General features: G+C 44.5%; 1 protein-coding gene and 1 long non-coding RNA gene across 6 annotated transcripts in view; one reads left to right on the top strand and one right to left on the bottom strand.

The window, feature by feature from the left end:
* Positions 1-269: 269 nt before the first annotated feature.
* On the bottom strand, positions 270-1421 carry LOC130592949 (uncharacterized). The gene is made up of 2 exons (XR_008970709.1): positions 1300-1421; positions 270-850 (listed from the first exon to the last, which is right to left on the bottom strand). It is a non-coding gene; the product is annotated as an uncharacterized LOC130592949 (long non-coding RNA).
* Positions 844-17151, top strand: part of NOL4 (nucleolar protein 4) — a 202768-nt gene continuing 186460 nt past the window's right edge. For 3 of the 5 annotated variants that reach the window (XM_057397712.1, XM_057397709.1, XM_057397711.1), the window contains exon 1: positions 844-1506. In XM_057397712.1, coding sequence (XP_057253695.1) covers positions 1240-1506 — 267 coding nt within the window. In that variant the 5' untranslated portion in view covers positions 844-1239. Of the gene's footprint in view, positions 1507-16394; positions 16537-17151 lie in introns of those variants that run through there. The other 2 variants (XM_057397710.1, XM_057397713.1) reach the window with 2 other exon arrangements.

The following is a 17151-nucleotide window of genomic DNA, read 5'->3' as shown; positions in this document are numbered from 1 at the left end:
AGCACCATCATTACACTGGCAGAGGAGCCGAGAGCCGCCTCCTTTCCTTTACCAACATCCTCCTGGGACTGATCTTTCCCTCCTCTGGTCCAATATCCGAGTCTAGCTCCTCGTGTATCTCTGGTCTGGCTTTTATATTTTCCTTTTTCTCCCCTCCATCTGCTGGGATTGCCACATAAATAAATAGAGGAAAATTCTTACAAGGGCATCTGAAAATTCACGGTGGGACTCAATGTCAGGAAGTGAAAAGCTCACAGACCATTGATATCTTTTTTTTTCTTACTATTTTTAATTTTAAAATATGTATTTAAAACGCGGATCGGATGTATTAAGCTTAGAAAATAGCAGGTAAGAACTTTCTTTCTTTCCAGTACCTTCATGCCCGGAGCGGGGATCTCTAAAGCCAAGCCGCCCAGCCCTGGAATAAAGGGGGAGCAGAGAGCCCAGCTTGCCCTTCAGTGGTTCCTCCATCCTGCGCGACCAGGCGGCCTCAGGGAGAGGCACAGCCCGCCAGGACAGAGACAGAAAGAGCCTTTCCAGAAGGCAGCCGGGGCGGAGGAGGGTGGGCTCTTTTTTCTTCTTCTTTCCCCCCCCTCCTCCACCTGCACTATCCAGGGTGAATCCGGGTGCAGCTGATGTATGGAAAAGACGGATACTAGTCGGTATTTTCTTCTTTTTTTTGTCTCTTCGCTAAGCCGAGGGATAGGATTTTAATTATTTATCCACCCGAACCCTCTCCGGGTAAGACGCTGCTGGAGCCAGTGGGATAGTCCTGCCTTGCACAATTATTAGAGACTGATCACGTACAGTGGAAGGATAAGAGGAGCCTCCACCAGACCCCGTTTGCCTCCTGTGAAAATAATCATAATCATAATGAAGGAGAACATTGCTACACTATTGAATTGATTGCTGCCCCCCCTCACCCATCCCCCTCCCGGTCGGTTCCCCCCCCCCCCCCCAACCACCACCACAACAACAACAAAAAATCCGCTGGGATCTGCCTGCACCGGGACCTCCCTCACTCCGGCTCGGAGGTGGATGCATTTTTCATGAGCGCTGGGTGAACAGGTGCAAAGTGCGGCGGGGCGGCCCGGCCCCGCATCCCGCATCATCCCGCACCCCGCACCCCGGCCCGCAGCGGGCGGCGTGTGCGCGCCTGTGTGTGTCCGTGTGTCCGTCCGTGTGTGTGAGTGTGTGCGCCCCGGCGTGTGCATGTGTGCGTGTGTGTACTAGGAGATTATGGAGAGCAGCGACCGGGACATGTACCGCCAGTTTCAAGACTGGTGTCTCAGGACTTACGGGGACTCAGGAAAAACCAAGACAGTGACCCGTAAAAAATACGACCGGATCGTCCAGCTCCTGAACGGCTCCGAGTCGAGCTCCACGGATAATGCCAAATTCAAATTCTGGGTCAAATCTAAAGGCTTCCAGCTCGGCAACTCGGACGAGGTCAGTGGTGGTGCTGGAGGAGGGAAGCAAGTGCTGTACGTGCCAGTCAAAACCACGGTTAGTAGAGAATTGTCTTCCTTGTTCTATGTCGGCCGCTGCAGCCCGCTCCGGGAGCGAGAGGCACGGGGGGAGCCGCCGCCACAGTTGGCTCCTTCCTCCCTCTTCCCCCAAGTCATCATCACCATGTTGCGTTTGCCTGTCACATTATACACCGCCGGGCTCTTTGTGGGGCCCTTTTATTTAAAGCGATCGTGCGCACAACACACCCAGCCGGGGCCGTGTCGTTCTCCTCCTCGTCCTCCCCGTTCTCCCCCCGTCCCCTCGGGCCGCCGTGCCGGGTTTGGGGTGGGCTATTGTCCCCCTGCCGCCGCTCCGGCCATTGTGCCGGGCCCCGCCGCCCCGGGCAGCAGCCCCCCGCCGCCGGCGGGGCCGGTTGGAAGCGCCCGGGGGTAGCCTGCCTGGCGCGGAGCCAAGCGGGGCACCGGGCGGCGATTTTGGGTGTGTGTGTGTGTGTGTTTCCCCGGGATATCAGTATATTTCTCCTTTCCCCCCCCCATTTTCCTTTATTGTTAGCTCGCAGCTCTTGAGCCGCCGCTACCGTGCCTGCCTGGCTGCGAAGCGCCGGCTGCGAGAGTACCGGCGGCGGATTGGGGGTTGGGGGGGGGGGGGGGGGGGGGGGGGGGGAGAGGCGGAAGGAGAAGGATGCTCAACAAAGGGAGAAAGGGTTCCGCAGGACCGGAGGGAGGGTGGGTTGGGTGACTCTCGCGGAGGTCGCACGGAGTCTCGCAGCCCGGAAGGTTTAAAACTCAATGTTAAGGGTAGCGTGGCATCCCCCGGCAGGCGCCAGAGCTGCCGAGCTGGCCGCGGGGCTGACAGCCGAGGAGCTGTTCAGCCGGGTGCCGGCAGCAGCGGCAGACCCGTTGCGTGTGTAAGAAGATGGGGACTGTCGGCTGCAAGTAGGTTTTGCCTACTGAACTCTCTTAATGTATCATTATTCTTACTTCTTGTGCTCTGGGTCATGCAAGCTAAGCCTCTTTTGTCTGTGCTCGGGGCGGGTGGGGAGGGGGAGCTCAGAGAGGAAACCCCGCAATTAAGAATATTCCTGCCTGGGCATTGGGCTTGGATGAGGAATATTCTCTCTTATTTTTCAGTCCTATCTTTCATTTTTTTATTACGGAGTGGCAGTTCATTCTGACCTAACGGGAGGATCGCCCGGTGGTGCAGCAAAAGGGGCTTCTTGGAAAGTATTCTGGGCTGGGTTGTGACGTAGGCTGCCGGGGAAATCTGCCTCTCTCTGCCTCGCTGAAGTCATAAACCTGGGCATTCCCAGGGGCCGGCTTGTATTTGCCCCCCTTGTCATCAGCGCCGTCACGGCTGCGAGGAGGCAGAGGTGGGAAATTAATTTTAAAGGAGTTGACAAATAGGAAGATTGAAAGTGAAAGAGAAGCTTTGGACGCAGTTTGTCCCTCTCTATGGGTTTTACTCACCAAAGCGTTCTAGGTCTGCCTATAGATTCAGGTGATTTGGCAGATCTCTGTTCTATCATCAGATGACTGATTGCTAATATCTGACCCCAGAGGGTACTGTAGATGCAATTTATAACAAAAAGGTTGTCTAAAGCAGAAGTCTCCAGTGAGGTTGGTATTTTTAAATATCTATTCTGCTTACTGAAATAATAATTTTGCAGAGCCAGTAGGCAAGATCATCTATTCCTGAGACTATCCCCTTCACTGCAAGTTCAATACTGCAACAAAATGAGCATTTTTAAAATTTACATTGACTACGCTACTAAATAAAAAGAATAAACTATATTTTACATGATGGAATTTAAAAATTAAGTACTGCTCCTGGCCTCTGAAACACAAGACTCCATGAAGATCAGCTTGTCTGTTTTCTCTCACCTTTTCCAGGCCATGAAAGCCTCGAGTCCCACCTTGCATCCCCTCTTCTATTTTATTTTCAGATAAGCAAAATTCTTCTTGTTTTTTTTCTGTTTGTTTTGTTTTGTTTTGTGTGTTTGTTTTTTTTCCTTCAGACATTTCAGTCAGAGGTCGAGCACCTGGCTGGTCTTACCTTTGTTCATTTGGGGGAATCACACCTTCAGTTGTGAAAGTCTCTGTATGTCCCTATATGTGTATTTATATTCATGTGGAAGTAACTGTCTTTATGTAGCTTAAGCAACCAAGCAGGCATCCTGATTTTATTAGGATAAATCAAATAAAATCAAGAAAGGAAAGTTAGCATGACCTAGCTGTGTGCAGTTCCTGAATATGTGTGCATTATTTGAACAATGACACATAAACCCTTTCAGAAAAACTCTTGCATGCAGGTAACATTTCCTCCCACTAGCCAACATGAATCTGCTGTCCAGCGTAAATGAGAAAAGGCAATAGTCAGCACTCTTATACAACAGTCAGCTCTGAGAAACAAATGCTGCTCCCCTCTTAAACCCATGAATCTGGGGTCACCATCCCATCACAAAAGGCAGAAGAGTAAGTACACCCATAGGGTGTACAATGGTTTGCATGAGCTATTGCCAGGGCAGGGGCAATGCCTGCCAGGCAGCAAAGGTGCAGAAACAGCCCATTTGAGAGAACAGGGATGCAGCCCTTGGCCTGGAGAAAACCAGTTGCAAAGCTCCTATTGACTTCAAGAGGCCTGGGATTTTACCCAGCCAGGAATGATAAATTAGAGGGGTAAAGACTGGATTTTCATCAGACAGTAATTGTTGGTAAGCCTTAAAAGCCCATTCTCTTGTTTCTTTAATTCTTGCTAATTATTTAAGAGTTTATTAATTTATGACCATTTAGAAACATCCCCACTGTTTTGTTTGTTGTTGATTGTTGGTTTGGTTCTGTTTTTTAAATCTGTTGTTATCCCATACATTTGAGCTTGTCCAGTCCACAGAAAGAGCCACAAACAGTAACAGATCCCCAAACTGTGAATCTCCCCCTCATCCTCTCCCTCTTGTCCCTCCCACTTGATCTCACCACAGGTAAAAGTAATTCCAATTTAAAATTAATCACTGCTGGCAGCACTCCCTCTGCAGTAACAGGATGGATGAAATTACAAGTTGGACTATACACTCACAAGCTGGTCAAAAATAAGCAAATATTCAAATGCTTCGTTAGGAATTATTCTCTCCTTGAAGCTTTAAGATTTGCTGCTCAGCTTTGCTGTCAGCCAGAGAGATTTGCTCCTGATGGTGCTGTAATCCACTGCTGCTGGTAATTAGACATCATTACTGCTGCGTTAAAGGGAAAGAGAGAAGGAGAGAGGACAGGCTGGGGCTAATTAACTACTTGATTCTAATGAAAGAAAGAGAGCTTGATAGCAACTGGGAGGTTGCACCGGAACAGGCTAGATGTACAACACACACTTAATTGAAGCAGGGGTGTCTTGCAGCCTCACAGTAGCTAAGGCTTGGTCTACTTTCATATTCTGTGGGCAGTAGCACATGAGGTATTATTCTGTTTTTCCCTTCCTTGGTTGGTAAGGAGCTCAGAATCACAGGCCTATCTTCGACACCAAGTTTAAGCATGCCTGCTTAAGGAGAACGCATAGGTGATTATGTGCTGGCTTAATCTATTTTACGGGTATGGTCTCCTCAAGAGCAACAGGAACAAATCAATTTCTGAATGTTCACATCCTTCTGTGGCTTAGGAGATGCACTTTTGGTCACCAGGCAACAACATCCCCTGCAAAACAGCCATTTTAGGTTCAGAGTGGGACAACACATAGTAAGGTATTCCTATATGCAACCCAATGAGTATCTTGCTTCTGCAACTTTTCAGATTCCTACTGCTGTCATCGTACTGCTGTCATTTTCTTTCATTAAGCCAAGCTGCGCTTTATGAAAGCAGTGAAATTATGCCTAGCCTAGACATGCTATATAAACATGTTAGGCCAACAAACACGCCAAATGGCTGACAGTATTGACTCTTAATAGTTGGTACTCACAATCCATAAGGAGGAACTAATATTTCTAGTACGGTATCTTTTCTAACTGTATATGTGATTTTTATGGAGGATTTTTTTCTCTTTGGTGTATTTTCAGCATAGTTCTTTAACTGGAACTGTTTATCAATTGGAAACTTGAAAACAGATTTCTTTTCACTACTTCTCTTTCTCTTGCTTGATGTTGTCCATAGACACAAACATGGCTCCTAAAACCTGTTCTGATTTATAAACAAGTTATAAAATAATGGCCTAGGCTTTATCAATGTATCTAAGCACACCTTTCCTTTAAGAAAGAAAGGCCAATATGACTGCAGGATACCTCTCAAATATAGAATTTACACAGTATTAGCAAACTAATAGAATATGACCTCAAAGGCCAAGTTCAGATTGCTTTTATGTCATTATTAATTTGGAATGACTCCACTGACTTTAATGAAATCACAAGCCTAATGTACGATTTTCCCTGTGCCTTCTTTTACATTTTGCAACTGTAAGCATAGAATGAACTTTTATTCAGAAACCAAATTTCATTCAGTTTAGTTAAATCTTTAGATCCTCCAGGATCCCAGTACCTCTTGGATTGCTGTTAGCAGACCAGAGAGGCTCTCTGCAGGTGCAGGGCTGTACTACTGAACCTGATTACAGGATTTAGGGCTTAAAATTACAGGCCCATCAGTTCCATGGAACAGGCTATATCCCAGCCCACCTCTTGTTCTGTTAGTGATGAAGAATAGCAGATGGACATACGAGTTTATGGTTCGTTTGATTTTATATAAATGACTTTGTTTATGAACAAGAGAAGAACCGCCACAATATAAACAGCTTGTATGTCAAAATACAGTGCTTTAAATTATCTTTGGTTTTAAACTGTTCATTATTTTAGGCCATTCTATAGTAATCTGAAAATATGCAGCTTTGCTTCGTTGCATTTCTCCCCATTTTTGTATCCATCAGTATAAAAAAATGAATAAAAGTGTTTGTGAAATATATATTAGTAGCTCCGTATCCTACTGAACTGCCAACACATACTGGCAGTGAGTATCACAGAAAGGTGATGCTGAGGGTGAGCTATAATTTATCCCAAGATACAATTCTGCAGGAGTTTACAGTCTTGTTAAATGCATCTTCCAGGCTCAGAAGTAGTACTTGAGCCCTGCTGTATCCATCCCATTTTAACTGCCTACCACATTTTTCTTAACCCCTACTCAGGTCTGGAGAGCTTCATCTCCTCCTGTTACCCGCAGCCTCTGCCCTGCTGTTTGCAGACCTCCCGTTGGACTCGGAAAGGACGGATGCTGGTGAATCAAACAGGCAGTGCTGGAAAATGGTCATAGCAGATGGAACAAAACTGGTTTAGTTGGCAACTCCTAATGCAGGCATTCAGAGAAGTGTTCATAAAGATAATAACTCTGTCCTGAAATTCAGAAATGTTAAAGCGGCCATATGTAAGATGCCAACTCCACATGCGTGTGTGAGAGAGAGGCAAAGGGAGAGAAGGATCTGAGATTTCTTGGTAACAATGCTGAGCTAGAATTTTACAAAGAAACGTGAGCCAAACCCAGCAGATTTAAAAAACCTGAACATTTTAAAGTGGTCCTTCTGTAAAGCTCAAAAATGATAATCTTATTTTAGAAACATTAAATAGAGTGCAGCACTAGCAAACAATACTAGGGATGTATCCACCCCATCTACACACACATGTAGTGAGAGACAGGATGACAGATTCAGTGCTATTACCTGGTAAAGGCCAGGCTTGTAGCTCAAAAGTCCAAATCGTTCCAGTGATCCACAATAAAATCTCCCAGTTTAATTTTCATGATGCTGCAAACCTTTGCCGAGAAGATTGAGGTGACAGTGTACTCGGTTCTTTGCTGACTTACCCTCAGCCCCTTCTCAGTGACACTGCACTGGATTCACTCATGATGCAGCATGGTAGGGATTCCAGCTCAGACACTTCAGCTCTGATTTCCTTTAGACATACTGAGTGTTGTTTCTGTGGCTACACAGCTATGTGATCTGTGGGAAATAGGCAGGCATTTGCTAGCAGGTTAGTGCTAAAATGGGCTGACAGGCATCAGTACAGCATAATGGGACTTTTTCTTATCTTTGTACAGATCCCTAACTTCTGGGATCATCACCATAGTCTTGTTCAATGCTCTAGACAGAAAGGTGACACAATCCAGAGAGGCCACACAGACATGCACAGAAAGGCTCCAAGCAGAGAGGGCTTATCATGAACACAGGCCCCTAGGGGAAGAGGGCTAGTGCCAGTGCAGGATGAATGTGGGAGTTCATGATTCAGATTTCATTTTGCGCTACAGAAATAAATCCAAATTGGCTGACGCTGAACCGTGAGTTTTGGTCTGCTGTTGAAAGGAGGCAACAAGCAGCTGTTGCCTTTGGTCTGAAGGAAGCTGTCTGGGTCCTGATCTTTCCCTGTATGCAGGGTAAACCTGTTGAGAGTTTGCTGGTGAAAGAGGCACAAAGCAAAGGAAGCAGATATGGAGAAAGATCACAAGACAGCATGGCATGAAACACCCTCCAAGAGGATCATACCAGATTCTGCAGCCTCCCGTGCACCACAAAGCATCACAAAGGTCTCTTGTTCTTTGTTGAGTAGGTTGACTCTGGTCAACACAGACTCCAAAATGAGTAGAGCTTTGCAGGATGTAAAAGATGTTTTTCTCTTGTATATGTCATTTTAAACTTGCCAGAAGACTCTGACTTTAGAAAACCCAGGAGGTATGAGCTGGTGCATGAGAGTTGTTTGCATTGTCCTGTGGCAGCAGTGAAAGTGATCCCTTCCTTTCTTAAGTTACCTTTTTGTTCTACATAAATACAGGAGCCTCAAAATCTTACATTTCCACTAGCAAGGTATTTTTAAATGGTTTATAAACATAAAAAATCCAGGTAGGCATTGCCAGTATCCATGAAGGACTTGCTACAAGTTATGGCATTGAGCATTCTTCCGGATGCAGATGGATTTTCTTAGTGATGATCAACTTTATCACAGACAGTTGTACAGGCTTCTAACTGCTTATTCAATAACTCTGCAAGCTGCAAAACTGACAGTTACTATGTGCATCTGCAGGGATTGCAGCTAGCTGTTGGAACTGAATTGTAGGCTTTGAACTGTTTAGTTGTGTATGTGGATACTCTTCAACTTAAGGGGCTATCTGTAGTGAACATTTTACTTAATAAATCTGATCTATGTTAGAATTAACCTCAAGTAGAGTTTTTTTTTCAAAAATAAATATTCCTTATAGACTTGGAAGGACAATTTTTATGAAATGACCTACTTGAGCCTAGGATGAAACTCATTCAACCTTTCTCACTTGAGAGCCTGTAATTAAACTCCTTTGGGAAATATGAGGTTTTATATATTATATTGCCAGTAAGGTCTGTGTGTTTGAAAGTTTTGTAAATTTTGTCATGCCAACTCTTTCATACAAGAAGAGATGGATGCTATAACACTTTGACTGTATTTAGGAACATTTAGGAGGTGAGATCACTTGCACTTAAATGACTTATGACTCCAACAATTTTTAAATGAGTACGTCTTATGATTGCTGTCTTTGTTGCTTCTGGACTTACACGTATCACTATCAATAGTGCCACATGGACTTTGTAGAAAACTTTTAAGGCAGACCCAGAGCTGAAGTAGTGGCCACTAAACGACGATCGATCTGTAGGGTAAAGCAGCATTGCTTTGGCATATGGGAGATCAAACTTGTGAATAGACTAATGCTCACTACCCTGAGCTGACAGAAGATGAGTTACAAGCAAGTATCATATGAGTGCTTAGACACAGTAAGAAAACAGCGTAAGGTATGGCCAGAGGTTTCAGCAGACAGGAAAGACAAGGGATGGTGGGCGATGAGATCCATCCTGGGTTGGGTTTACATTTTTCAGGCGATAAAACTGAAAAATGGCCAGAAACAGAGAAGCAGAAAAAAAGAGCTGATGTTAAATTGCAGTGCATCACTGGGTCTAAGAACACTAAAGAATTTAAGAATGAAGTAAGTAAAATATTAACATGTATCGTTTGCAACTATATATGGCAATGATACTGGAGAATGGCCAAAAATGTATTAGGAAGAGAGAAAACAACGTGGTAAACAGTTCACAGAAATGACAGACTACTGAACCAAATTTCAACATCAGAAAAAATAAACCAGTAATAAAATAATTCAAAATTATTTAAGTTGTTAGGTATCAGTATGAACCGTACCTGGTTGGTGCAGCTAGTCTGGATTTTCTAAGACTTAATGATGTTCTTCTAACCTGTTGTGTTCAGAAGTCTTTTAAAACCAATTTTCAGCTGAAGCTTTGATTCTGGCTTCCTTCTGAATTTAAACCAATCTGATATTGACTTTATTAAAGCAGGGCTGGAACTTTGGCTATGATGACAAATTAATGACAAAGGCGAAGAGTTGGGAAATTATAGGAAGTGTTTGAGAGATATACAAATGCAGTCCAATATGTGTATATACATACACATACGCACTCAAACCTCAGACAAATGAAGGGATTTCAACACTGGTTGGAATGCAAATTAATTTAGTCAAAGAAGAAGTGGGAGGGAAAATAGAAATATCATAACAACGGAAAAAGGAGAAATCATGGCAGGCAGGATTCCCTACAGACCATTGCCAGGTAATTTACACTTTATGCCATTGTGACATTAGCTTTCTTGAAAAGAAAGGAAGAATTCAAGATTTTCAGTCACATTTAAAATGTATAGAATTAGTATAACATCTCGAAATATTTAGGAATATTTTCAAACAAATCAATAAGTTTATATTCAATTACCATGACAGGTGTAACAAAAAACAGCATTTGGAAAAGTATAGAGGATAATATTGAAAACTTATTCTTCTTGTTAATTAAATAGTACTTCCTTGCCTTTAATAACATGCTTAGTGTATTTTTCTCATCTCTAAAAGGTCACGACAGATGAAAGGTCCAGCGAAGGTAACTAATTAAAGAAAAGGGATACTTATAAGAGAACGAGAAATAATTTTTAATGGTTATATCACCTAGCAAGATGAACGTTGAGAGAAAACGCACAGCAGAAAACAGACGTATCAAAATATAGAATGAGTCTTGAGATAAATGGTGTGGTATAAATACTGATGACCAGCAGAGAGAGAAAATTCAGCAGCCACCTTTTTAATCCAGCTGCATCTTCTAGGACTCTTTTGACAACCGTGTCGAAAGGTAAATTCAAAGCTAGGCCATTGTTTTATAACCTGTAGTTTTGGGAATGGGAAGTCTGCACTGCAGCCCCTAGAGAAACTCTGGTTGTTTCAGCTCTTGTAAGGATGCGGTATGCTCTACATCAGTTCAGCTTTGCTGACTGAACCAGAAATGAGGACAAGGTCACGTTCCTGCTCTTCCTGCTCTGTGCTCATGGGAGCATGGGCATTGATGATGGCACTTAACTGCTACTGTGCTGCTACCTGGTGTCTTGCAGCATCTCCCCAGGTGTTTTTCCATTGAACATCTACAAGGGTTGGTTGTGTTCCAGCCCATACAGTCCACAGAAGGTAAGACTCGTGGAGCATAGTGAAATCCCAGCGTCTTCCCATCTCCCTCCCCTTTGTACTGAGTTTTAATATTGCTGATGGTCTCAGCCCTTGAGAACAGATTTTGAGAACAGATTATTAAGTTTTAGGTACACATTCCTAGGTTGGCTGAAGCTAGCAGATGAAAATAATCTGGTCATTACTGCACGATTCACCTGTATGCACTGTATTTTGTTTAGGGATTTATTTACTTATTTAATAATTACTGAGCTGTGAAACTTCTTTTGCATACTCCTTTGGAAGCTGGGACTAGATGGTTCCTCAGTCAGTTTTGACTATAGCTGTTTCTGTGACTTGTTGCTGTAGTGGTATTACTAGCCTGGGGGAAGGAAGGAGACTATCAAGTTTTTGAGCTCCAGCACTATCCTGTGTGGACCAGCGCACAAGATTAGTGTGATTTACACAGAACATTTGCAATGAACAGACTCCATTTTCTGATTTACCCTACATATGATGAGAAGCAATGTGCTGTTTTCACCTCTGTATTTTTGTCACCTTGTGCTAGCTTTTTGGGGGGTGTATTTGTTGTAACTATTATCAAACTTATTACGGTGGGAAGAAAAAAAAAACAACCCAGCAGTGTTATTAAAGAATAAATTACAGATATGAGAGGAAATCAGCTCATTCAAATGATGACAGTTTTTGGAAGAACTTGCTATTGACCAGACTGACCAGCAAGTGTGGCCATATATATATAATTAGATGACTTGCCCCATTGCATTTCTTAAGGAACTGCAGTGGGAAAGAAAAAGGAATGTAACTCATCCTTTGTTTCCTTCATCTAGACATAGCCTGTTTTTTTTTTTTTATAGTCTCTTTTGATAACCTTTATCTTTTTTATATTCTAAGAGTTCAGCAAAGCCCCACAGCCATGGTTACCATAATACTGAAGTATTTCATGCATAATGAGCAAACAGCCCAGCCCTCTTTTAATGAGTGCTATATTCGAATTCCAGGCATCTGTCAAAAACCTGTAGTTCAGACAGACCACAAGTATTTACCTTTTTTGTCTCAATTTGGGCTTCTCCAACAAGGAGACTGGACAATAAATCTGTATGGATGCAGCAGCAAAACCCAGCACGTCTTCAAAAAAAGTACATTGTAAACTCATTGCACTTTGGCCCTGCATTTTTTAGAGAACCTACACAAATCCTGTGTTGTATCAGTGAACAAGGCCCAGTTATCATTGTTTTGGTGTACCTGAGAGTTGAGTTGGGCACATGATGAGCTTTCAATGAGTTAAATTTGCACTGAAACAAATTGTAAAGCCATATAAATAAACCTAGGTCTAGAGCTGAATAAAAAATAAGACTTAAAATTAAGACTACTTTATTCCTCTTTAATTGCCCTTCTGCATAGCAAATTCTAGCAGTATTCTTTTCAAATCAGCCCAAATTTGGCAAGATCTGTCAGACTTTGAGAAAAATGTGTAACTGAAAAGATTTTTTGAGCTGTATTCCTAATTGAACTTCGTATTTCCAACTTGAACCAAAGTGACTGCTTTCAAAACCCAAGTAGGAAAAAGCATTAAATATTTCGCCTGAATAGGCAAAAGCAGGTCAAATTTTATTAATATTAGTAAGTAGAACACTTTAATTAATGGAATTCTAATGAACTATGTCTTTTCTCATAGTCATCACTGAATTTCAATGAATTTATAGGTAATTACAAGATTTTTTTTTTAACTGTTAAAGAATTTAAAGTCAGGAAAATTTTTCAAAAAAATTAAAAATCTGGATTATCATGCTTGCTGTAATTTGAAAGTAGGCAAATAAGCAAAGTACAATGTAGCTCTAGGGAGCTGGAAGGAGTCAAGCCAGTGAAATACAGGCGGCTTTGAAGGACCAGTCTTGTCATCCTAAATTGCGCTGGATGAAATGCCCTCATGGGACAGCAACAATAGAAGGTCTATGAATCATTTTTTAGGCACAAAGATTATGGCCCTGTTTTGAAGATATAATGCAGTCCTTGGGTGACTCTTTAGGCTTTGTAATGGCCAGTGCCCAAGGGAGGAGTCCACCCACAAAGGTTCTGCCATGTGCACTCAGCACCCTGATCAGTTGGTATCAGTTGACTGGGTGGCAATGACTGAATCCTCATTCGGTTATATTAAGTTTTTCTATTTGTAAAGAACCATTTACTTTTAACTGCTGTTTTGTCACAGTATATTCCAATGTGCTAGACCAGCGTTTAATAAAGTCTATAGTCATGTTTATAAAATGATTGTTTAGGGAGAGAAAAAACAAACTGGAGAACAAACTTGATTTTAGTCCTTTAAACTCTCTATATATTTAAATCAATTAAAAGTGCATCTCTCATCCTGTCCCCTTCCCAACTAAACATACACTCACCCTCACACTGTGGAGGTTGGTTGTTTGCTTGTTTTTAAGTATTCTTTTTTTTTTTTTTTAATGGATATTGCATTAGGACATCTGCTATGTGGAGAATTCAGATCTTTCCCTTTTCTCTGTCTCTCTGAACTATATTTATATTAGAGTAATTCTGCTTCAAATAAGAGTGGAAGAAAAGTGAAATGAGAGAATAAATGGAGTAAAGTGTTAAAGCCAATCAAGTATAAACAAACTTTGGCTTAATAGCTCCCTACAAGCTCATCCTAAAGCAATAAAGTCAGCTTTGGGAGAGGTGGAGGCTGTGGAAAGTAAAATAAGCCCAAAACCCACATATTACACTTTTCACAACAATAATAATAATAAAGCTAATGAAGTAAACCAGGTAAAAGAAGGCTGATGCTTCCTGTTAGTTTGGTAATAAAACTAATGTTGATCTTCCAAACCAGTATTTAAGCAGCTAAGCATACTGGTTGGCCACCTATAGGCACAGAACAACCTTAAGATACCAACTACCTAACAATTCAGACTACCTGAAAAATGTGAGGAAGATGAAATGTGATGTCTGGGGAGGCATGTTTCATGTAAATTCGATTTCAGCAAAATTTGGAATAAATTCTATGTCTAGTCCCCAGCATTTATTTCAAATTGGAGTTTATTAGGCAACATTTAATTTAATGAGTATCACAGCATGATATAGCAGAAAGTAGCTAAGCAGAATATTGCTAGATACTAAGAAGCTCATCGTTACACAGATATGCAAATAATTAATATAGGTGCCAGATACACCTCACAGTTGAATTTGAATGTGTTCGCCATTGTGCCATAGCCCCAGTATCTATTTGATGTCTGCAGCACTATGCATTTTCCTCCATCCTTGTCATTTGTCTTTGCTGCTGCAGATTATTTACTAATAGGCAGAGAACAGTTCTTTCTCCTTGTGTTGCCTTTATTTCCAGACCTCGAGGCCTGCTGTTTCTCATTTTGAATTCCCATCCAACGGCAGGTGCCAAGATTCAAATGTACATTATCTACGGGCAGTAGGATCAGCCCGCTTGTGTAACATCAGTTGAAGTGAACCACTCACTGTGCTGGCTGCATTTTAGTATTTTTAATTTCTCTTTGGAAGACATGCTATTTTGGGGAGCAAACAATTGCAGTGTAAGCTGCACACAAGGGGAGATCTACAAATGGGTTTGTAAATGTAGGCTTCTGTAAATTAAAAAAAACCCCACAACACAACAAACAAAACAAACCAGAAACAAACCAAAATAAGGAAACTTAGAAACATGTAACTGGAGAATCTATTAGGCCCAATCCACCCACAACCATCTGGAGCAATAAGTTATCTATCTAATTTATCTAAACAAAACTTTGGACATGACATGGGCAGAAATGAGATGAGTAAGTTGAGCTGAAATAATTTGTACATTAATCTTTTTAAATGTCCAAAAGGCCAGGAAGGCTGGTTTTAAGAATTGTTGAATGAGATTACCATAATAACGTGAAATAGACCATTTTATAGGGAAAAAATCCTGCTCCCACTAAAGTCAATAGCAAAATCTCACCGACTACAATAGCAGTGGGACTGGTCTGCTCAGCAGCAAACCGTGCTTTAGAAAAATCAATACTTCAATTTTACAAGGTAATACGGATAGCAGTATAGCTGCCTATTATCAGACCTCGTAGTCTGCGGATTTTCTCTCTCTAATAATACAGAGGTTCAGCGCCTATCTTATGAATCACTGAGGGGAAAGACATGAGCCATTTCAAAGCGTTTCCCCTGCCCTAGCGGGAAGAGCTCTCCAGAGGCAGGGCGCGCGGTGCGGAGCGGGCGTCCATCAGCGCCGCGCACCGAGGATTACTCCGACAGGAACGACTGCCTCGCCCAAGAACAAAATAGCATTAATCGCTGTAGATCTGGCTGTAGCGTTTGACGCCCAGAACTCGAAACCCATCTCCTAGTACCTGTCAGCAGTAACCAGAAATGCCCCGAAACGCGTCAGTTACTCATCTCAGACCACACCGCCAAAAATACCGGTGACATTTTTATTTTGTATTTTCTTTTTGCCTTTCAAGCGTTGCAGCGTTGTGATTCGAAGCAGAGCTATATCCATTGAGTTCATCTTGACACAAAGGATATACATAGATTTTAACAGGGACAGACCTCGGGGAAGGGGCTGAGCTTTCTCTCACCGACCGCACAAGGGCAGCCAGACCGCCGTGGTTTTATTCCCTGGAGCTCAAGCCAGGGAATTTCTGGGTCCCTCCGCTCCGGGGCACGCCGTACCCCAGGAATCTGTGTGAGCGGCCGGTGTGTGTGTCCGTCCGTCCCGCGGGGCGACGGTGCGGGGAAGCGGCAGCCGTTTGCCTGCGAGAGCCGCGGTGACCGTGACTCCATGGGACATAATGAGCGCAGCGGTTCTGCAGCCGGCAGACACCGCCGTCACCCCTCCCCCTGCAGCCATATGGTGCCGTAAACAACCGCCGCGCCGTGCGGAGTCCGCGGCTTCTTGTTGTTGTTCCCCCGCCCCGCGGCCCCGGGGGAGCCGGCCGGTGCTCCGGGGGGCACCTTGACGGGGACGGGGCGGGGGGGGGGAAGGGCCATCTGCCGGGGACACCCCTCGGGGGGCCGCCACGCCAGCTGGGTGCGGGCGGTGCCCTGAGGGGCGAGGAGGGCGCCCCGTCCATTCCTCTCCCTCCCCACCCGGTGCAGGCTCCGCCGCCGCGGCTCTATGAATTGATTCAGGGCCGGGGCTGGCATTGAGGGCACGAGGGAGGGGGAGCTGGTGAGGGTGCGGCTTTGCCGCCATCGCCTCTCCCCGCCGGTTCCTATGGTAACAGTGGAATACCTCCGGGACACACACACACACACACACACACACACACACACCCGCTCCTCACTCCCACTCGTGACGGGGGGGGGGGCCGGCCACCCCCCCGCCGCGCCGTTCCCATGGCGACGCGCTCCAGCAACACCTGAGCGGCCGCCGCCGCCCAGGCGGTGCAGAGAGGCACCCTCGCGGATAGCGTCTCCCCCAGCTCCCCGCCGCAGCCCGGCCGGGCTCCCTTGGGGCCGGCAGCGGGGCTGTGCCCGCCCGCCCTCCTCAGAAAAGGCTGCGGTGGGCAGGGGCGGAGCGGGATCCGCCATCCCGCGGGCAGCCGCGACTCGGCCTGAGCCCGCAGCCCCGGTAGGCATCGTCGTCGCTGTGAAACGGCGGCGGAGGGTAACGTGAGGTAAAATAGTAGCTCCGGTGTATTTTCAGTGCAAGGCCTGCCCTGTGCAAGCCCAGTGTGGTGGTTACTGGTGGCACAGCTAGCAGCCAGAGTAGTGCTGGAGGTGGAATCGGGTGGGTGATACCGTCCTTTGTCCAGAGCAGTGGAGCAGGCAGCCCTGTGTCGGTTTCTGTGCCAGCCTGCCCAGTTCCCAGTAGAAAATGGGAGCTGGTCTGCCTATGCAGTGATAATATGGCTGGTACTGCTTTCATCAGGGCACTCCCAATGCTCACAGCACACTTTGCACTATGGTCATATACCCTGCAGACATCACAGGCCTCTGGGAGCCAGTGGATTGACTTAGGGAAACCCGTGTCATTGGAAACAACCCCCAAGTGTCTTAAATAAATGCACTGTACTATGATGTGATGCCACATGAAACCCTGCTGGCAGCTGTAGTGCAGCCCAAATACTTGCTGTAAACAGTGACATGTCGTGGTTGGCATGACTTCAAATGCAGGGAATGGAAATAAAACTTTGTGCCATTGTCAGTGCTGGTGTTCACCCTTGCATCCTGCTTTTGCCAGAAC

The sequence above is a fragment of the Pezoporus wallicus genome, unplaced genomic scaffold (genome assembly GCF_028554395.1).
Source record: "Pezoporus wallicus isolate ANWC-B61680 ecotype Strahan unplaced genomic scaffold, APGP_CSIRO_Pwel_v1 contig_227, whole genome shotgun sequence".
In the NCBI taxonomy this organism is placed as follows: domain Eukaryota; kingdom Metazoa; phylum Chordata; class Aves; order Psittaciformes; family Psittacidae; genus Pezoporus; species Pezoporus wallicus.
The sequence above is the reverse complement of the archived record's forward strand: the minus strand, read 5'-3'. Positions and strand labels throughout refer to the sequence as shown.